Below are 14,781 nucleotides of genomic sequence, written 5' to 3'. Positions count from 1 at the left end.
GCCTGCCCCACTTCTAACTGCCCCCTGGGCACCTGTCCCAGCCTCACAGGCCTCAGTTTGTTCTCCGTAGATCAGAGTCCGGCTCGGTGCCACCATGGCCAGTTTGCAGGGAGGCCCCTCGGTGGTCTTTTCCTCTCATTCTCTCACCTGACACAGGACCTCAGAGCACGGCCCCAAGCTTCCACCCTCCCCACCTGCTGGCCCGCGGCACAGCCTGGGGTCTTGGGCCTGCCCCGGAGACTGCCCTCACCCGGCTTGGGTTTCTGTTCAAGCACCGGGAGCTTCCTGGTTCACACGGGCAGGGGGAGATGGACTGCTTCCCGGGGCACAACCTGAAGTCCCATCACCCAGTCTCAACTGCCTTCCTCGGCGGCTCTAGTTCCAGCCTCACAGTCGCCCAGGTCGTGCGCTTACACGGATGGTTCAGCCTGGGCCCCGTGTCCACCTCCATGTGCCAGAGCGGGTCCAGGCCTCCAGAGCTGCAGAGGCCGGGGGCGGGGAAGGAGTGTCCCCCGACAAAGGAGTCTCTATGGTAAGGGGTGCTCTGTGATGGTAGGTACTGTGTGACGGGGTGCTCTGGGTGAAGGTAGGTGCTCCGTTGTGGGGTGCTCTGTGTGAAGGTGGGTGCTCTGCGTGAAGGTGCCCCGATGCTTCCTAAGACTGCTCAGCCACCTGAGTTCCCCAGACCACATGTGACCTTGACCTTTCCTCATGCCTGGAGCCCTGGGGCAGCTCTTTCTTCCCTTCCTCAGAGGGGTGGGCTGTCCTGGGGGATCGTTTAGCACGGGTGAGCTGTGCCCTTCCGCCTGCCTGAGCTCTTTTCCAACTAGGCCTGACTTTTCCGACTAGGAGTCCGAGTAGAATTTGGGCCAGGAGAGGATCCACGTCAGCAGCCGCTGCTCCACTTTGTTTCTCGTGGATTCGCTCGTTCTGTACATTTCACGTACAGGTGACCTGTGAGCAACGTGGTGGTTCGGGGCCCAGACCCCCCCACACGCAGTCGAAAATCCACAGATAACTTGACAGCTGGCTCTCCATGTCCGTGGTTACGCATCCGTGGATTCAGCCACTGGCAGACCTACTAGTCCTGCACTTCGTATTCAGTGAAACAAGTTCTGTATAGGTGGAGCCGTGCGTTCAACCCTGCGCTGCTCAAGGGTCAGCTGTGCATGGAATCATACACGCACGACGTGGCCTTCTGCGCCTGGCTTCTCCACTGAATGTGTTTTCAAGGTTCACCCCCAGCCGTAGCATGCGTCAGTACTTCTGAGTCGTTTTCACATAGTGTTTAACACTTGATCACACACACTCTTGCTGTTGGTCTGTCATTGTCTGTCCCCACTAGAGTGGAAGCTTCCCGAGGGCACGGGTTCTGCTCCTAGTCTGTTCGCAGCCTCTGCAGGCGCTGGGAACCTAGTAGGTGCTCGGAAAATAGCTACTTACCGAGTGGCCGTCTCAGGGAGGTCTGAGTCCCGTGCCGCCAGCCGCACTTCCTTCCACCTTCTGCGGGCTGTCGCTCGCTCCCGCCAGCTGTGGTGACATCTGTGCCGCCTCCAAACCCCATGTGTGGACGAGTTTCCCATCTGTCTTCTACCAGCTTCCAGGAGGTCCTCACTCCCTGGAGCTCTCACACAGGCGGCTCCAGCATGACCCAGTCTCTCCCTGGCATTTGGGCCCCTCTCCGTGCCTCAGCTTCCTCATCTGTAAAATGGGGACAAGAGAACCTTCCTCAAGGCTTCATGAGGATTGAATAAGCTAACAGGCATCGAGCCACTAGAGCAGCACCTGGCACTGGCACATGGCAAGTGTTTTCTTACGAGAGGTTTGTGGGAAGGCGCTGGTCTGCACACTGTTGAAAGACAGGCTGTCATTCCAGAAGCCGGGACTGGTGCTGTGTGGCTTCCGGCCATGGGCTCAGCCTCTCTGTCCCTCGGGGGGGTTCCTCTTCAGTAACGTGCTTGCTCTTACGGTGCTTGCTCCCTAAGGCGGGCGAAAGGCCTGAATGAGCTGACACTTGTAACACGGAACAGAGCCTGGAAGCGTAGTTGTTAGGACGATTTGTTCGCCCTAAGAGGGCGCAGCCACATCGGCCGCAAACCACCCCCGAGTTGGCAGCGGGGAACCGGGCTCCCGGCGCCAGGCCCCGCCCTCCCCGCCCCGAAGCCCCGCTCAGTCCCGCCCCTGACACCAAGCTCCGCCCCAAGCCGCCTCGGCCCGCCTCGCCCGAAGTACTTTTGTCCACGTCCGGCTGCCGTCCGGCCCCGCGCTCCGCTTCCGCCTTCGCCCACGTGGTTCGGCTCCGGCTCAGTCCGCCGCTCCGTGAGTGGGGCCGGGTCGGGGCGCGCCCCACTAGTCCCGGCGTGGGTGGCCGGGGTCTCCCCGATTCCCGAGGGAGAGCCGGCTGGGCGAGGCGAGAGGACGAGGGGGGAGCAGGAGGGACTGGGGAGGTCAGAGGTCAGCCTGGGGGTCAGGGACGACTTAGGTTATCCGCGGGCGGGGCTGGAGCGTGAGAGGGTCCCGGGAAGGTTAGAGTTCTCAAGGGGTGGGGCTGGAGCGTGGCCGTGGTCGGAGTTAAGGAGGGGCGGGCTGGTGTGTAGGGGCCCCGGGGAGGTTAGGGGTCTAGAGGACCCGGGTGGGTGCGTACCGGGGGAGGTCAGGGGTCGGGCGCGTGCCCCCCCGCCCCTCCCGGGCCTGCATGGGGCTCCCCAGCCTGCGGGCGGCGGCCTGGGCCCTGAGGAGAGCCTGCGGACCGTGGACCCCGCGCCTGGGACCGCGCCTCCTCTGGTAATGACAGTGCACTTGTCCGTGACCCCAGGGTAGCACGCTGACCCCCACTGAGCCCGACTGCATGCCCGGCGAGCACCAGCCCTCGTCGCATAAAGTGCTGTCACTGCTCCATTTCTTGGACAGTGAAACCGAGGCCAAGTTGGTGGTTGGGCAAGATCTACAGTTAGCGCCCAGCTGGGATTTGGACTCGGTGGTCAGCCCAGGGTGTTTACTGAACCATGCTGCCACCGTCAGTCTTTCACTGGGCCGCTTCCTTCTGTGTTTTGCTCACACCCCACCCCCCCCGCCACCGTGTCTTTTCAGTTTGCCCCCCATGGCAGGGAATGGGGAGGCCCCCGTGCCCGTGGGGACCAAGCAGGAGCAGGACAGGAAGGTCCGGCGTGGCTGGCAGGGCGCGGCCAGGATCTGGGAGGAGACAGAGCAGCAGGCGAAAAGGCTCAGGAGCAGCGAGGGTGGAGGGCAGCACAGGAAGCTGCCCAAGCGCAAGGTCGTGCTGCTCGTGGCCTATTCCGGGAAGGGCTACCACGGCATGCAGGTGAGGGCGCCCGCGGGCTGGGCCGCTGTGCTTGGGGCAGGGACCTTGCAGCGACGGTTACCCAGTGAGCCATCTTGGGAAGTGGCAGAAAGAGGGGTCTCATTCTCACCTCCTTTATCGTGTGGGTCCCATCAGGCAAGATTTAGATTCAGATCGAAGCAGCTTTGAGCCCTGTTTCATCCATGCATTGCTTGGGTGCTTGCGGGGGGCGGGGGGGGGGGAGGTGTTCATGGGTCTCCCAGGGTAGTTAAAGGCCCAGGCCTGCCGATGACCAGAGGCGGCAAGTGACGAGAACTCTCAGTCCGTCGTTTCCTCATCTCTCTGATCACAGTGCTGACTTTACAGGGCAGGAAGAGTCATTAGGCTGACCGATACCGCACACTAGAACTGGGACAGCGCCAGGGATGCTCAGAAGAGGCAGCTGTTACTCTTTGTTAGACACGTGAAGGTGACGGTTGTGGGTACGCAGGCACGTGAGAGCTCCCTGCCCAGCCCAGCCCCGTGACCCTTTCCTGAAAGGCACAAGAGCCCCGGCGCCCCGGCAGATGCACGTAGAGCTTCTTCTCGTCCCTTGTGGTCAGCGGTGTGGCTCTTACACTTCGGTGCCTCGTTCTTTAAACTTCTTGGAGGAATTCACTGCTGTGTAGAGTATCTCACTGAAGCGGAAGTTTAGGAAAACAGTGCCCAACCTTACCAGGTGCTGTGGTCACCTTTACTGTAAATAATAGTAGTAATGAGATACTTTGTATCCTATTTTAGTATTTTTCATTAAGTATAGGGTTGCACCCGTGAAACCAATTTGATGACCTTTGATGACCACGGGTGGATTGTGAAATGGTGGAAGCAGTGCTTCGGTCTCACGTAGTGGAACAAATAAACCACCTGCGCTGCTCTTCGCCGATGTTTAAATGCTTTTCTGTTTGAGGGTGACTGATTACGTGTGTTGTTGCCTTATGCGCTGTCTTGAGAATTTTGCCTGTGTCTCTTCATCTTCCGTTTGCCTCAGTGTCCCCATTAGGGGAATGGAGGGGGGGTAGAGAGTGACGGTAGCTCACAGGGTGGCAGAAGGACACAGCGGGCTGTGGGGAAGGGTGGTTATCCCCGTTTCTTAATATCCATTCCGATCGCTGGAGGAGCATTTATAGCTTCTTGCTGAGTAAAGGGATTGGACTTAAGCTGCAGTGGGGACCGTGAGGTAGACTTTGGGAAGGACCTGCCCACTGTGGTGCGTCTTGGCGACGTGCTTGTCGCCCTGTGTCCCTTGCTTTGCAGAGATTTTCTTTGACGTCAGGGTGGTGATCTCACTGATGTCGCAGGGTCCTGCAGGCCCTGGACTGTGATTACACTACATCTGCACCCACTAGGTGCTGGCAGCACCCTGGGGTGGCGTCCTCCTCCAGCAGGGGCGCCTGCCTCCCTGTAGCGATGCAGGAGGGCCTGCTCCCTGCTGTGGTGAGGGAGGGGAGGCCCTCTTGGCCGGGTGCAACACACAGATGGGTCTCCAGCAGGAGGGTGCTGGTCTCACATCTGACAGGTAGGGGGAAATGATGTCTTAGGTGATGCCCAGTGTCAGCTGCCCAGGGTGGGAAGTTTCTAGACTGTGGGTACCCACAGGTGGCTTTCCTGCTTCCCGTGGGTCGGGGGACGAGCTGCAGGGTCTCTCCACGCCCACAGGTGCGGTCCCCATCTGCCGGGTGCGGGCACAACGCACATGCCCCTACCTGGATCAGCCACGGCCCAGGGCCCCTACTGTGGTAGTGATTGAGTGAAAAACAAGTTTTCTTCTTCTCTTTTCCTCAGAGGAATGTTGGGTCCTCGAAATTCAAGACCATCGAAGATGACCTGGTGTCTGCCCTGGTCCGGTCGGGTTGTATTCCGGAGAATCACGGGGAGGACATGCGGAAGATGTCCTTCCAGCGCTGCGCCCGGACGGACAAGGTAGGTGCTGTCCCCACATCCCCTGCGGGTGCAGGCAGCACTGAAGCCGCCGGTCTGTGGCTTGTGTTTGCCCTCATCCCACTTTCCATCTTAGCACCTTTATCTCTCAAGATTCTCTTGGTTACAATTGACAGATGCACAGCTCAGACTAGTGTAAGTGGAAAGAAAGTGGTTGCCTCGTGTGGCCAAGAAACTGCGGCATTTCTGGCCCAGGTGTGGCTGGACCTAGGTGCTCAGGGCTACAAGGTCTGGCATCCTCTCTGTCTGTGCTTTCTCCTCTGTCGCTCCTGTGGGTGGCGTGGTGGCCACAACATCTGCCTTAGATCCATCCATCTCAGGCTCGCGATACAAGTAGGACCGCGTGGCCGCAGAGGCCCACCGTGCGTGTGATGTTAAACTTCCTAGGAGCCACAGCCAAAAGGGAAAAGGAAACAGGTGACGCTGGGTTTTGTTATCAATTTTATTTAACTTAGTGTGTCCAAGGTAGTCGCCTTTCAACGTGTAATCAACATAAAAAGCGATGAACGGGAAACAGTTTCCATTGTGCGTGTGTGAGCGCCAAGTCTTTGGAACCCCGCGGGAGTCGCACGCTCAGGAGTCTCGGGTGGCCGTGACCCAGCACTGTCCATTCATGCTCAAGAGATTGAGTCCTGCTGTCTGGTTGGCTCTCCCACCGTCCCAGGCCAGTCGCTGGCTGGTCCCACCCTGGCACACTGCCAGGTGTGGGGCTGGTGCGAGCAGGGGCTCCCCACAAAGGAGTGGAGGGTGTCGCCGAGGCAGGTGGGACAACCAGCCACGGAGAACGTGAAGCTCTCCCCCAGGAGAGAGAAAACCCAAAGTGCCCGTGCACCTGTGAGCCTGCTCTCTCAGACCCGGGCCCTGAATCATCTCTCTGGCCACCTAAGGTCACTGGGAGTCTGTGGTACACGTAGCTTTTTGCAGGTCAGGGTCCTGGGAATCTGAATAACGTTGAGTTTCAAAGGTGCAGCGTCCCCTGGGATCCACAGGCCCAGGCCAGAACCCCGGAGCCAGAGCTACCGCACAGACAGCTAAGAACAAAAACAGGCGCCTGGCAGTCTCGTGGGTGATCCAGTCACATGTTAGCTGGTCCAGGTAAAGAGTACCGGGGCTCTCCGTGGTGTTTGTTTTCTGTTTAACTTTCCCACTTACAGCTCTCTGGTTGTTTTCAAGGCAGAAGAAAAGTAAACATTTGCCTGAGCTAATGAAGACAGCATTTCCAAATATAGGGCTAGCATTTATTTCAGTTTTCACTGTTATTAGAGATGGTTTTATTCGAATATGTTTTCCTTCTTACATTTTGGGAAATCTAGGAAACCTTTGATACTAACATCCCCCTGGATGAACAAATGATGATATTTTGTTAGTTTTTGTTTCATATTAAAAAAAAAAGTTTCAAGGAGCTGTCATTCACTCCCACACATTTTGCCCATTTAAAGGGTACATTCATTGATTCTAGTCCTTTCTCACAGTTGTGCAGCCATTACCACAGCCCAGCTTAGAACATTTTCATCGTCCCCAGAGCTTCCCTGCACCCTTTAGTCATCACCCACTCTCCACTGGCACATCCAGAAAATTCTCCCTTCAGCGTGTAATCAGGGCTTTCCTGGTGGCACAGTGGTTAGGGATCCACCTGCCAGTGTAGGGGCCACGTGTTCGAGCCCTGGTCCGGGAGGATCCCGCATGACGCGGAGCAGCTAGGCCCGTGAGCCACAACTACTGAACCCCGCGCGCCTAGAGAGCCCATGTTGTGCAACAGGAGAAGCCACTGCAATGAGAAGCCCGCGCACCGCAACAAAGAGTAGCCCCCGCTCGCTGCAACTCGAGAAAGCCCGTGCACAGCAACAAAGACCCAATGCAGCCAAAAATTTAAAAAAAACCAGAAAAACGTGTAATCAGTCTAAAAAGATTAGCAATGAGATGTATTTCCATTCCTTTTTCGTGTACTGAGACTTTGAGACCTCATTTCAGAACAGCCATTTTATGCCCTCAGTAGCCACTCGTGGCCAGATGCCTCTGTGTTGGAGGGTGTCTGCCTGGTGAACAGTGGATTCGGCCTGTGTTCCATCTCGCCAGTTTATTTTTTGTCTTTCTTCTTTTTTACAAAAATCTCTCCAACTTTTTATTTGGACAAACTTAAGACCTCCGAAAGTCCCAGGAACAATGCATGAACACCCTTGGTCTTCCCCTAAACTCGGCAGTGTTAAAACTTTTGCCATATTTGTTTTCCTTTTTGTGCCTTTGAATGGAACCATTTGAGAGGAAGTTGCAGACGTCATCACCCTTCACCCCAAAATATGTCGCGTGAGCAGTGGCATCCTCTGGCAACTGCTTGGTGTCGCTGTCACCCTTGGGAAATTTAACACTGGTACACCGTTTCTTGTTGATCCTGTGTCTAACCCAGGGTTGATGGTTCATTCAGTTGTCATGTCTTTTGAGTTTCCTTCATTTTTTTTTTAAATTAAAAAAATGTTTTTTCTATTTCTTTTATTATTTCTTTTATTTATTTATTTTTTTGGTTGTGTTGGGTCTTCGTTGCTGCGCGCAGGCTTTCTTTAGTTGCTGTGCGTGGGCTTCTCATTGCGGTGGCTTCTCTAGTTGCAGAGCACGGGCTTTAGGTGCACAGGCTTCAGTAGTTGTGGCACGCAGGCTCAGTAGTTGTGGCACGCGGGCTCAGTAGTTGTGGCTCACAGGCTCTAGAGAGCAGGCTCAGTAGTTGCGGTGCACGGGCTTAGTTGCTCCGCGGCATGTGGGATCTTCCCGGACCAGGGCTCGAACCTGTGTCCCCTGCATTGGCAGGCGGACTCTCAACCACTGCGCCACCAGGGAAGCCCTTGAGTTTCCTTTAAAATGGTCTCGTCACCTCCTTTCTGTCCTTCCTGATGTGATGTTTTGGATGGTCCAGGCCAGTTATTTTGACGAATGTCCTCAATCTGTATTTGTCTGATTGTTCTCATGACTCGATACAGAGTAAAGAAATTTTTCGGCAGGAGTGTTACACGGTACTCTGTCTTCTTTGCTTACATTTAAAAAAATCTTTTTAGAAAGTATGATTGTAGCAAACAGAAAGGTGCATACAGTGTCAGTATAAAGTGAAACGGGTGATTCTTTGGTGAGCGCCCGGATGATCTCCACTCAGGTCCACACGCGGGTCTCTGCCCGCGTCCCAGGAGCCCCCTCCTCGTCCACCTTCCGAATCACACCGCTCCCCTCCCCCAGACCTTACTGCCGTATTGCCTTTTATGAAAACTTGCTTTTAGGAAAAAGGTGTAACATACAGATGGTGAACTGTGCTCTTCTTGAGTGCGGCGCTTGCTCAGTTTACCCGTGTCACTAGCACCCCATCCCCACAGGATACCTGCTGCTGTGACTTAGATGGTGACCTTGCTCAGCTCCAGTGTTCTGTCATCTAAGTTGCACTTTCTTTTTTCCTAAGTCCTTGAGAGTCACATCCAGGGTGGGACTTTATCTCCTATCTGCAGGATTTCATGTATTCGTTCCCGTGTTTCGTTGGGCTCTGAAGTTCACTTGTAATATTTTATAAGTTATGTGGCACTCACTCCCTTGGTATATAGAGCACTGTTCTTGTATCTGGTTATTCCCTTCAGATGCACTTCTGAAAGCAGAATTCCTCCACGGACAGATGTAGCGTGCGTGTGGTCCTTCTGCTGAAGAGACCAGCTTGCAGTGTCGGTGCTCCAAGTGCAAGGCCCAGCTGGCCCTCCCATGTCTGCTTCCTTTGCAGGGTGTGTCTGCGGCCGGCCAGGTTGTGTCCCTGAAGGTGTGGCTGATTGACGACCTTTTAGAAAAGATTAACAGCCACCTTCCGTCTCACATTCGGATACTGGGTAAGCCTTGCAGCGCTGGGCTGCACACTGGGTGGTGGCCAGTCTCACAGGGACACGAAATTTCTTCTTTCACCGAATTTCTCTGTTGCGGAGCTAAGGTAACCGAGTGGTCGCTTAGCAGTTGGAAGGAGTGGTTGTGAGTCAGCTGTAAGGAAGGGTTCAGTATTCCCACCTCCTTCAGAAAGGGACACAGCCAGACAGACAGACTTGGAAAGGCCCTCAGTGCAGCATCTTGGTGCTACATGTGCCTTGTTTTAACCAAATGCTTGGATATGAAAGTCCAGATTTGATAAAATTAAAACAGGGGCTATGACTCCCTATGGTAACAGGCCTGATAACGGGATTTGCAGTCTGACCCTCTCTGCCTTTTAAGTGGCATATATGTGCCATTGATAATTAATGTGGTAGTGGGGTGGCTGGGGGCAGCTCTGCTTGCCTTCTGTTTCTCTCTGTCCCATTTGTTTCCCTCTTCTTTTTCTCCCTTCTTTTGGATTAATTGATGTTTCTTATCATTGCATTTCATTATCACCTTGGTTAGCTAATGCGATGACTCGCTATGGTTTTTTTTTAGTGATCGCTTTGCCGGCCCTTAAAGCAAGGGCTGGCAGAGGCTTTCTGTAGAGGGCCAGGTAGTAAACTGTCTGAGGCTTTGTGGCCACACAGATCACTGTCTCTGTTGCATATTCTTCTCCTTTGTTTCTTCTTTTAACCACCCTTTCAGCCTTAGCTCAGAAGTTGTACAGGAACGGCCATGGTTTTAGCCACTGTTTGCCAGCCCCGGGGTCAAAGCATCCATGGGCCAGTTACCACAGCTGCCTTCACGTGAAGCCAGGCCACCTTGCACGCACCTCACACCTGCAGCCACGCACTTGCATCTGTCCTGCTGTCGTGACGTGTATTTCAGGTCTGCCTGTGTCATCACCCGTACACTACAGTGTCAGTTTTTCTTTAACCAGAGAATTAAAAACACTTTTAAATGCTTTTTAAAGTTGAAGTATAATCAGCGTACGGTAAACTGCGTAGTTCATTATAAGTTAAAACGTTGTGATATGTGTGCATACCTGTGAAACCAGCCCACTTGAGAGAGTCACCCTCTGTCACCCCCAGAAGATTGTGACCCTCCCCACGCCCCTCCCACCCCATGCCTCACCGGGCGACCACTGATCTGCTCTCTCTCATTATAGACTGCTTCGTAGTTCTAGAGTTTTATGTCAATAGCGTCGTAGGGAATGGCTTCTTGCACGGAGCCTCTGGTTAAAGACTCCTGCACGTTGTCAGGTGCATCCGGTTTGTTCCTTTCCATTGCTGCGTGGTTTCCAGTTGTTTATCCAGTCACCTGGTGGGGAGCACTGCGGGTGTCTCCAGTTTGGGGCTGTTACAGAAAGACACTGCCATGAGCGTTGGGTACAAGTATAAATAGGGATCTCAGCGCAAAGTCACAACCCTTGTTTTTGGTTACTTTGCCCACTATTGAATTTAGTTTCTAAATTTTTATTTGTTTATTTATTTGCTGCACCGCACGGCACGCGGGATCTCATTCCCCGACCGGGGATGGGACCCGCGCCTCCTGCAGTGGCAGCGCGGAGTCCTGGCCGCTGCGCCGCCGGGGAGGGCTCTGCATTTATTATTGGCATGACGTGGTTTTATTTTTATTGTCCTGTGGTCCTTCTCTGCCTGGTGAGGATAATTCCCTCCTGAAGACCTTCTCTGGGAGCCAGTCCTCTCAAAGCCCCATGTGATGCCTCTTAACATTCACTCCACGGGAACGTTCTCATGTATGCCACAGGTTGTTCCCCACTTTCGCTAAAATAATACCAGACCCTACACAATTCGCAGCCGTTAGCACTGCTTACGTGACATGACCCAGCAAGGCTGTGTTTCCCTCGTTAGCAGCCCAGCCACGTGGTCGGCTGCCAGCCCCTTTCAGCCTTTTCTTGGCACTTATGTTCCGCACGACAGAAATTAGGTGCACAGAGCATACCTGCGATGCTGTGTCGATGAAATTGGATTCTTAAAGCAAGACAAAACACAAAAATAAGATTACCCCAAATCAGACACGACAGCAGAGACAGAAGACGGGAAGGGCGGCGCAGACGCAGCCTTGAACTGGCAGCCCCGGGGCGGGGTCATCAGTCCTTGTAACGTGAAGCCAACGTTGGCCTTTAAGTCACAGCCTCCTTGTGAGGCTGAGTCCTCGCCACCCGGTCTGGGCTTAGCGTGAGGACAGCCGCGCAGCACGGAGCACCGAGGGCCACAAAGCGCTTCGTGCTCCCCAGTTCCCAGAAGCCGCCCCCCGCCACGGTTGTGATTCTTTCAGAAGTTTTCTCTACAAATACAGACATAATCCGTGTGCTTGTATTTTTCTCACAAAGAAATGCACACGTAGTGCTTCGCTTTGCTCTTTTCTCCCTGAGCGGTTAGGAAGCCCGTTGGGAGCCCTGGCCGGGCACAGCGAGTGTTCGGCGCTGCAGCCCCCGGTCCTGGGCACGGGCGCCAGGGCTGCGGGGCTGCTTTCGGCTCGTTCTGCAAACGTCTAAGAGCCGCTGATCGTTTCCCCGTTGCTGGACTTTTTAAGTTGTTTCCAGTTTCTTTTGCTGTCTGAACACATTGCTGTCCCTGGCCTCACCTGCAGGATGGCGTGTGATCCAAGGCTTCTGGGTCGGGGTCACCGGCTGGTGCTTTAGTCCGCATGGGTCCCCCGGGATCCTGAGGCGAGAGCAGGGTGTCCCGCACCTTGGCCGACCCCGGGGTTTGTTTGATAGGGTTTAGCTGAGGGTTTAGCGCACGGAGCCGGGGCCCCCTCGGGCTCGTTCGGGTTCGGCAGGTAAGGTGCCGGCGCTCAGACCTGCTCAGGGTGTCGTCAGTCTGTCCTCATCGCCTCCTCTGCCCCCAGGACTGAAGAGGGTCACGGGCGGCTTCAACTCCAAGAACAAGTGCGACGCCAGGACCTACTTCTACATGCTGCCCACGTTCGCCTTTGCCCACAAGGACCACGACGCGCAGGACGAGACGTACCGGCTGCACGCAGAGACGCTGGGGCATGTGAACCGGCTCCTGGCCTGCTACAGGGGCACCCACAACTTCCACAACTTCACCTCGCAGAAGGGGCCCCGCGAGCCCAGCGCTCGGCGCTACATCCTCGACATGTTCTGCGAGGAGCCCTTCGTGCGCGAAGGCATGGAGTTCGCGGTGATCAAGGTCAAGGGCCAGAGCTTCATGACGCACCAGATCAGGAAGATGGTGGGGCTGGTGGTGGCCATCGTCAAGGGCTACGCGCCCGAGAGTGTGCTGGAGCGCTGCTGGGGGGAGGCCAAGGTGGACGTGCCCAAGGCACCGGGGCTCGGCCTGGTCCTGGAGCGGGTGCACTTTGAGAAGTACAACCAGCGCTTCGGCCACGACGGGCTGCACGAGCCGCTGGACTGGGCGCGGGAGGAGGCTGAGGTCACGGCCTTCAAGGAGCAGCACATCTACCCCACGATCATCGGCACCGAGCGCCACGAGAGGTCCATGGCCCAGTGGCTGAGCACCCTGCCCATGCATGACTTCAGCGCCACTGCCCACGCAGCCGCCGGCCCGGGCGCCAAGGTGGGGCTGGGGCCACGGGGGCTGGGGGTCAGGGGAACCGTGGGGCTGGCGCTGGCCCTTCCAGGAGCTCAGCCAAGCACTTGTGCACATCTGTCACTGTCCGTGGCTAAGCTTCAACCCACTCTGCCCCCTGTCATTGTACCCATTGTACAGATGAGCAAGCTGAGGCACCGAGAGGCCTGTCGCTGCCCCGGGGCCACAACAGTGGGAGGAGCAGGGCCAGGGCATAGGACCTGGTGGCCAGCCGCCCTGCTCCGCGCTTAGTGACGCTGGGGAGGGACATGCTCGGTGGCCGTCGTCCCGTGTGTGGGACGGAGGTGCCGCTGGGACGTCCTCCTCTGGCTCATGCTGCTGGTCAGTTGGCACGTACCTGGCTCCAGAACATGGGCTCGCTTGGCAGGCGCCAGGGACGCTGAGCGGCCAAGCGTCGTTCTCCTCGCCCTCTGGGCGGCGTTCCTGTCCGGGCCCGGGTGCTCTCCTCCGCCTGGGAGGGGACGCAGGCTGTGCTTTCGGCCCCACTGTCCCGGAGCCCTGCTGTCCGATACCGCCCGGGGACCTGGCTCAAAGTGTGATTCATCTGTGAGTTAACTGCCAACCTTATGTTAGAAGGAGAGCATCCACGATTGGAGGTGCTGGAGCTAAAAGTGAACATTTTACTCTAGTTCTCGATTCTCTACCCTGGGGCGAGGGAGGTCCCCAAAGCCCATGTTCGCTCATGGTGTCCCAGCAGGCTGTCAAAGGGTGAGATTCCCACCTGGAGCTCTGGGAGATTTCTTCCCATTGTCTAGATATCTAGAAAAACACTGTCTTCCCTCCCCAGCTGGGCTTGTAAACCCATGTGCATACAGGTAAGGGGGCCAGGTGTAAGAAAGGCAGGGGTTGCAGGTCAGATGGTGAATTCCAAGCAGCGTCGGGGAGGAGACGGGACTTGGTGGAGACTGTGGGAAACGGCAGAGCTCTCATTCCACCGGAAGGGCCCCTGCAGCTCAGCGCCAGCCAGGGGAGGGTGGCCCTGAGTGTTGTCGGAGCTTGCCTTTTCTCAGGAGAAACTGGGATTGCAGACGTGTATGTGAAATAGTCCACTCTTTAAATGTTGGTGGTTATCAATTTTCCCAGCACTGTGAGGCCAGATGGAGCACGTGTACAGATGGGACCTGGGGGCCAGGCTTGCTCTCTGCTTGATTCCCACAGACAGAGAGAGGCCTCTGACCGTCCGCCGTCTCTATATAGCGCCGAGGGGCTTGTACTTGACCAGCTTTGCAGTAGATCAGTTTTATGTCCCCAAGGTCACTGAAGCCTCTGGGAGCTGGAGGAGCCCAATGAAGACCCCCTCTGGTCCCCAGCCCTTGGCTTTGCCCGTTCAAGACAGGTTCTTGAATCAGTGAAGAGGAAGACGGGTGAGGCTGAGCCTCGCCCTGGGCAGCCCCTGTGCAGGAGAGGGCCCCCGCCGGGCGGAGCGCTCCCCACAGTCATTCCCTGTCTGCTCTCGCTCTGCAGGTCCCCCGCCCCCTGGAAGGCAGTGATGGGGACAGTGACTGAGCTGGCGCACGACACCGCACGCCGGGACCCGCCAGCCTGCTGCTGGCGGCATGCCTCGCCCAGACGGGACGGCCCGCGCGCGGCCTCCCCAGCTCAGGATCCTGAGAGCTGCGTCATTCTGAGTTTCCGTCACAGGGAGAACCTGCCGCGAGTCTATTTTCAGCTCACGCGCTGACTACACACAACTCAGCACGTAAAGACACTATTTTTTTAAAGAAGCGATTTTCTTATTAAATAAGTACAAACCTTGCTTAGTCACTTCTTTGACCTTTTTCTCGGTCTTTTCCACGGGTCTTTCACCGAGAGAGGTGCAAGGAGCAGCGTGCGCTGTGTCAACAGCGGACCGGAGCGGTGGGAACGGGTGACCTGGTGGGGGCGCGTGGCTGGGCGAAGGCTGGAGCCGGCGGGACAGCGGGCGGCTCCTGGCAGGACTGGCTGCCCGGCTGTCAGGGTGGGGCTCGGCGGCCCGGCGAGCGGCGCAGACCAGAACAGGACAGGGGGGCCGTCGGGCCAGGGGTAGCAGTCCCCAGC

General features: G+C 56.3%; 1 protein-coding gene across 3 annotated transcripts; it reads left to right on the top strand.

Moving 5' to 3' along the window:
* The first annotated feature begins 2,235 nt into the window (after positions 1-2,235).
* Positions 2,236-14,500, top strand: PUS1 (pseudouridine synthase 1). Of its 3 annotated transcripts, none has more exons than XR_012325086.1 (7): positions 2,236-2,319; positions 3,091-3,322; positions 5,123-5,260; positions 9,024-9,126; positions 12,020-12,711; positions 12,865-13,290; positions 14,209-14,500. XR_012325086.1 is itself a non-coding variant. In XM_033836700.1 (6 exons), exons 1-6 carry the CDS (start codon positions 2,696-2,698, stop codon positions 14,248-14,250), a joined length of 1,296 nt encoding a protein of 431 aa, XP_033692591.1. In that variant the 5' UTR covers positions 2,326-2,695; the 3' UTR covers positions 14,251-14,500. The 3 variants fall into 3 exon arrangements, 1 of the variants encoding a protein (XP_033692591.1); XR_012325085.1 differs by lacking the exon at positions 2,236-2,319 and adding an exon at positions 2,326-2,784; XM_033836700.1 differs by lacking the exons at positions 2,236-2,319; positions 12,865-13,290 and adding an exon at positions 2,326-2,784.
* The last annotated feature ends 281 nt before the right edge of the window (positions 14,501-14,781 follow it).

The sequence above is a fragment of the Tursiops truncatus genome, chromosome 13, assembly GCF_011762595.2.
Source record: "Tursiops truncatus isolate mTurTru1 chromosome 13, mTurTru1.mat.Y, whole genome shotgun sequence".
Lineage (NCBI taxonomy): Eukaryota > Metazoa > Chordata > Mammalia > Artiodactyla > Delphinidae > Tursiops > Tursiops truncatus.
The sequence above is the reverse complement of the archived record's forward strand: the minus strand, read 5'-3'. Positions and strand labels throughout refer to the sequence as shown.

Bases quoted from the DNA above. Each gene is read 5' to 3' on its own strand.
- PUS1 (XM_033836700.1), top strand. From the start codon at position 2,696: ATGGGGCTCCCCAGCCTGCGGGCGGCGGCCTGGGCCCTGAGGAGAGCC. The intron at 2,785-3,090 runs GTAATGACAGTG...GTGTCTTTTCAG, and splicing joins CTGGGACCGCGCCTCCTCTG to TTTGCCCCCCATGGCAGGGA. The intron at 9,127-12,019 runs GTAAGCCTTGCA...CTCTGCCCCCAG, and splicing joins GTCTCACATTCGGATACTGG to GACTGAAGAGGGTCACGGGC.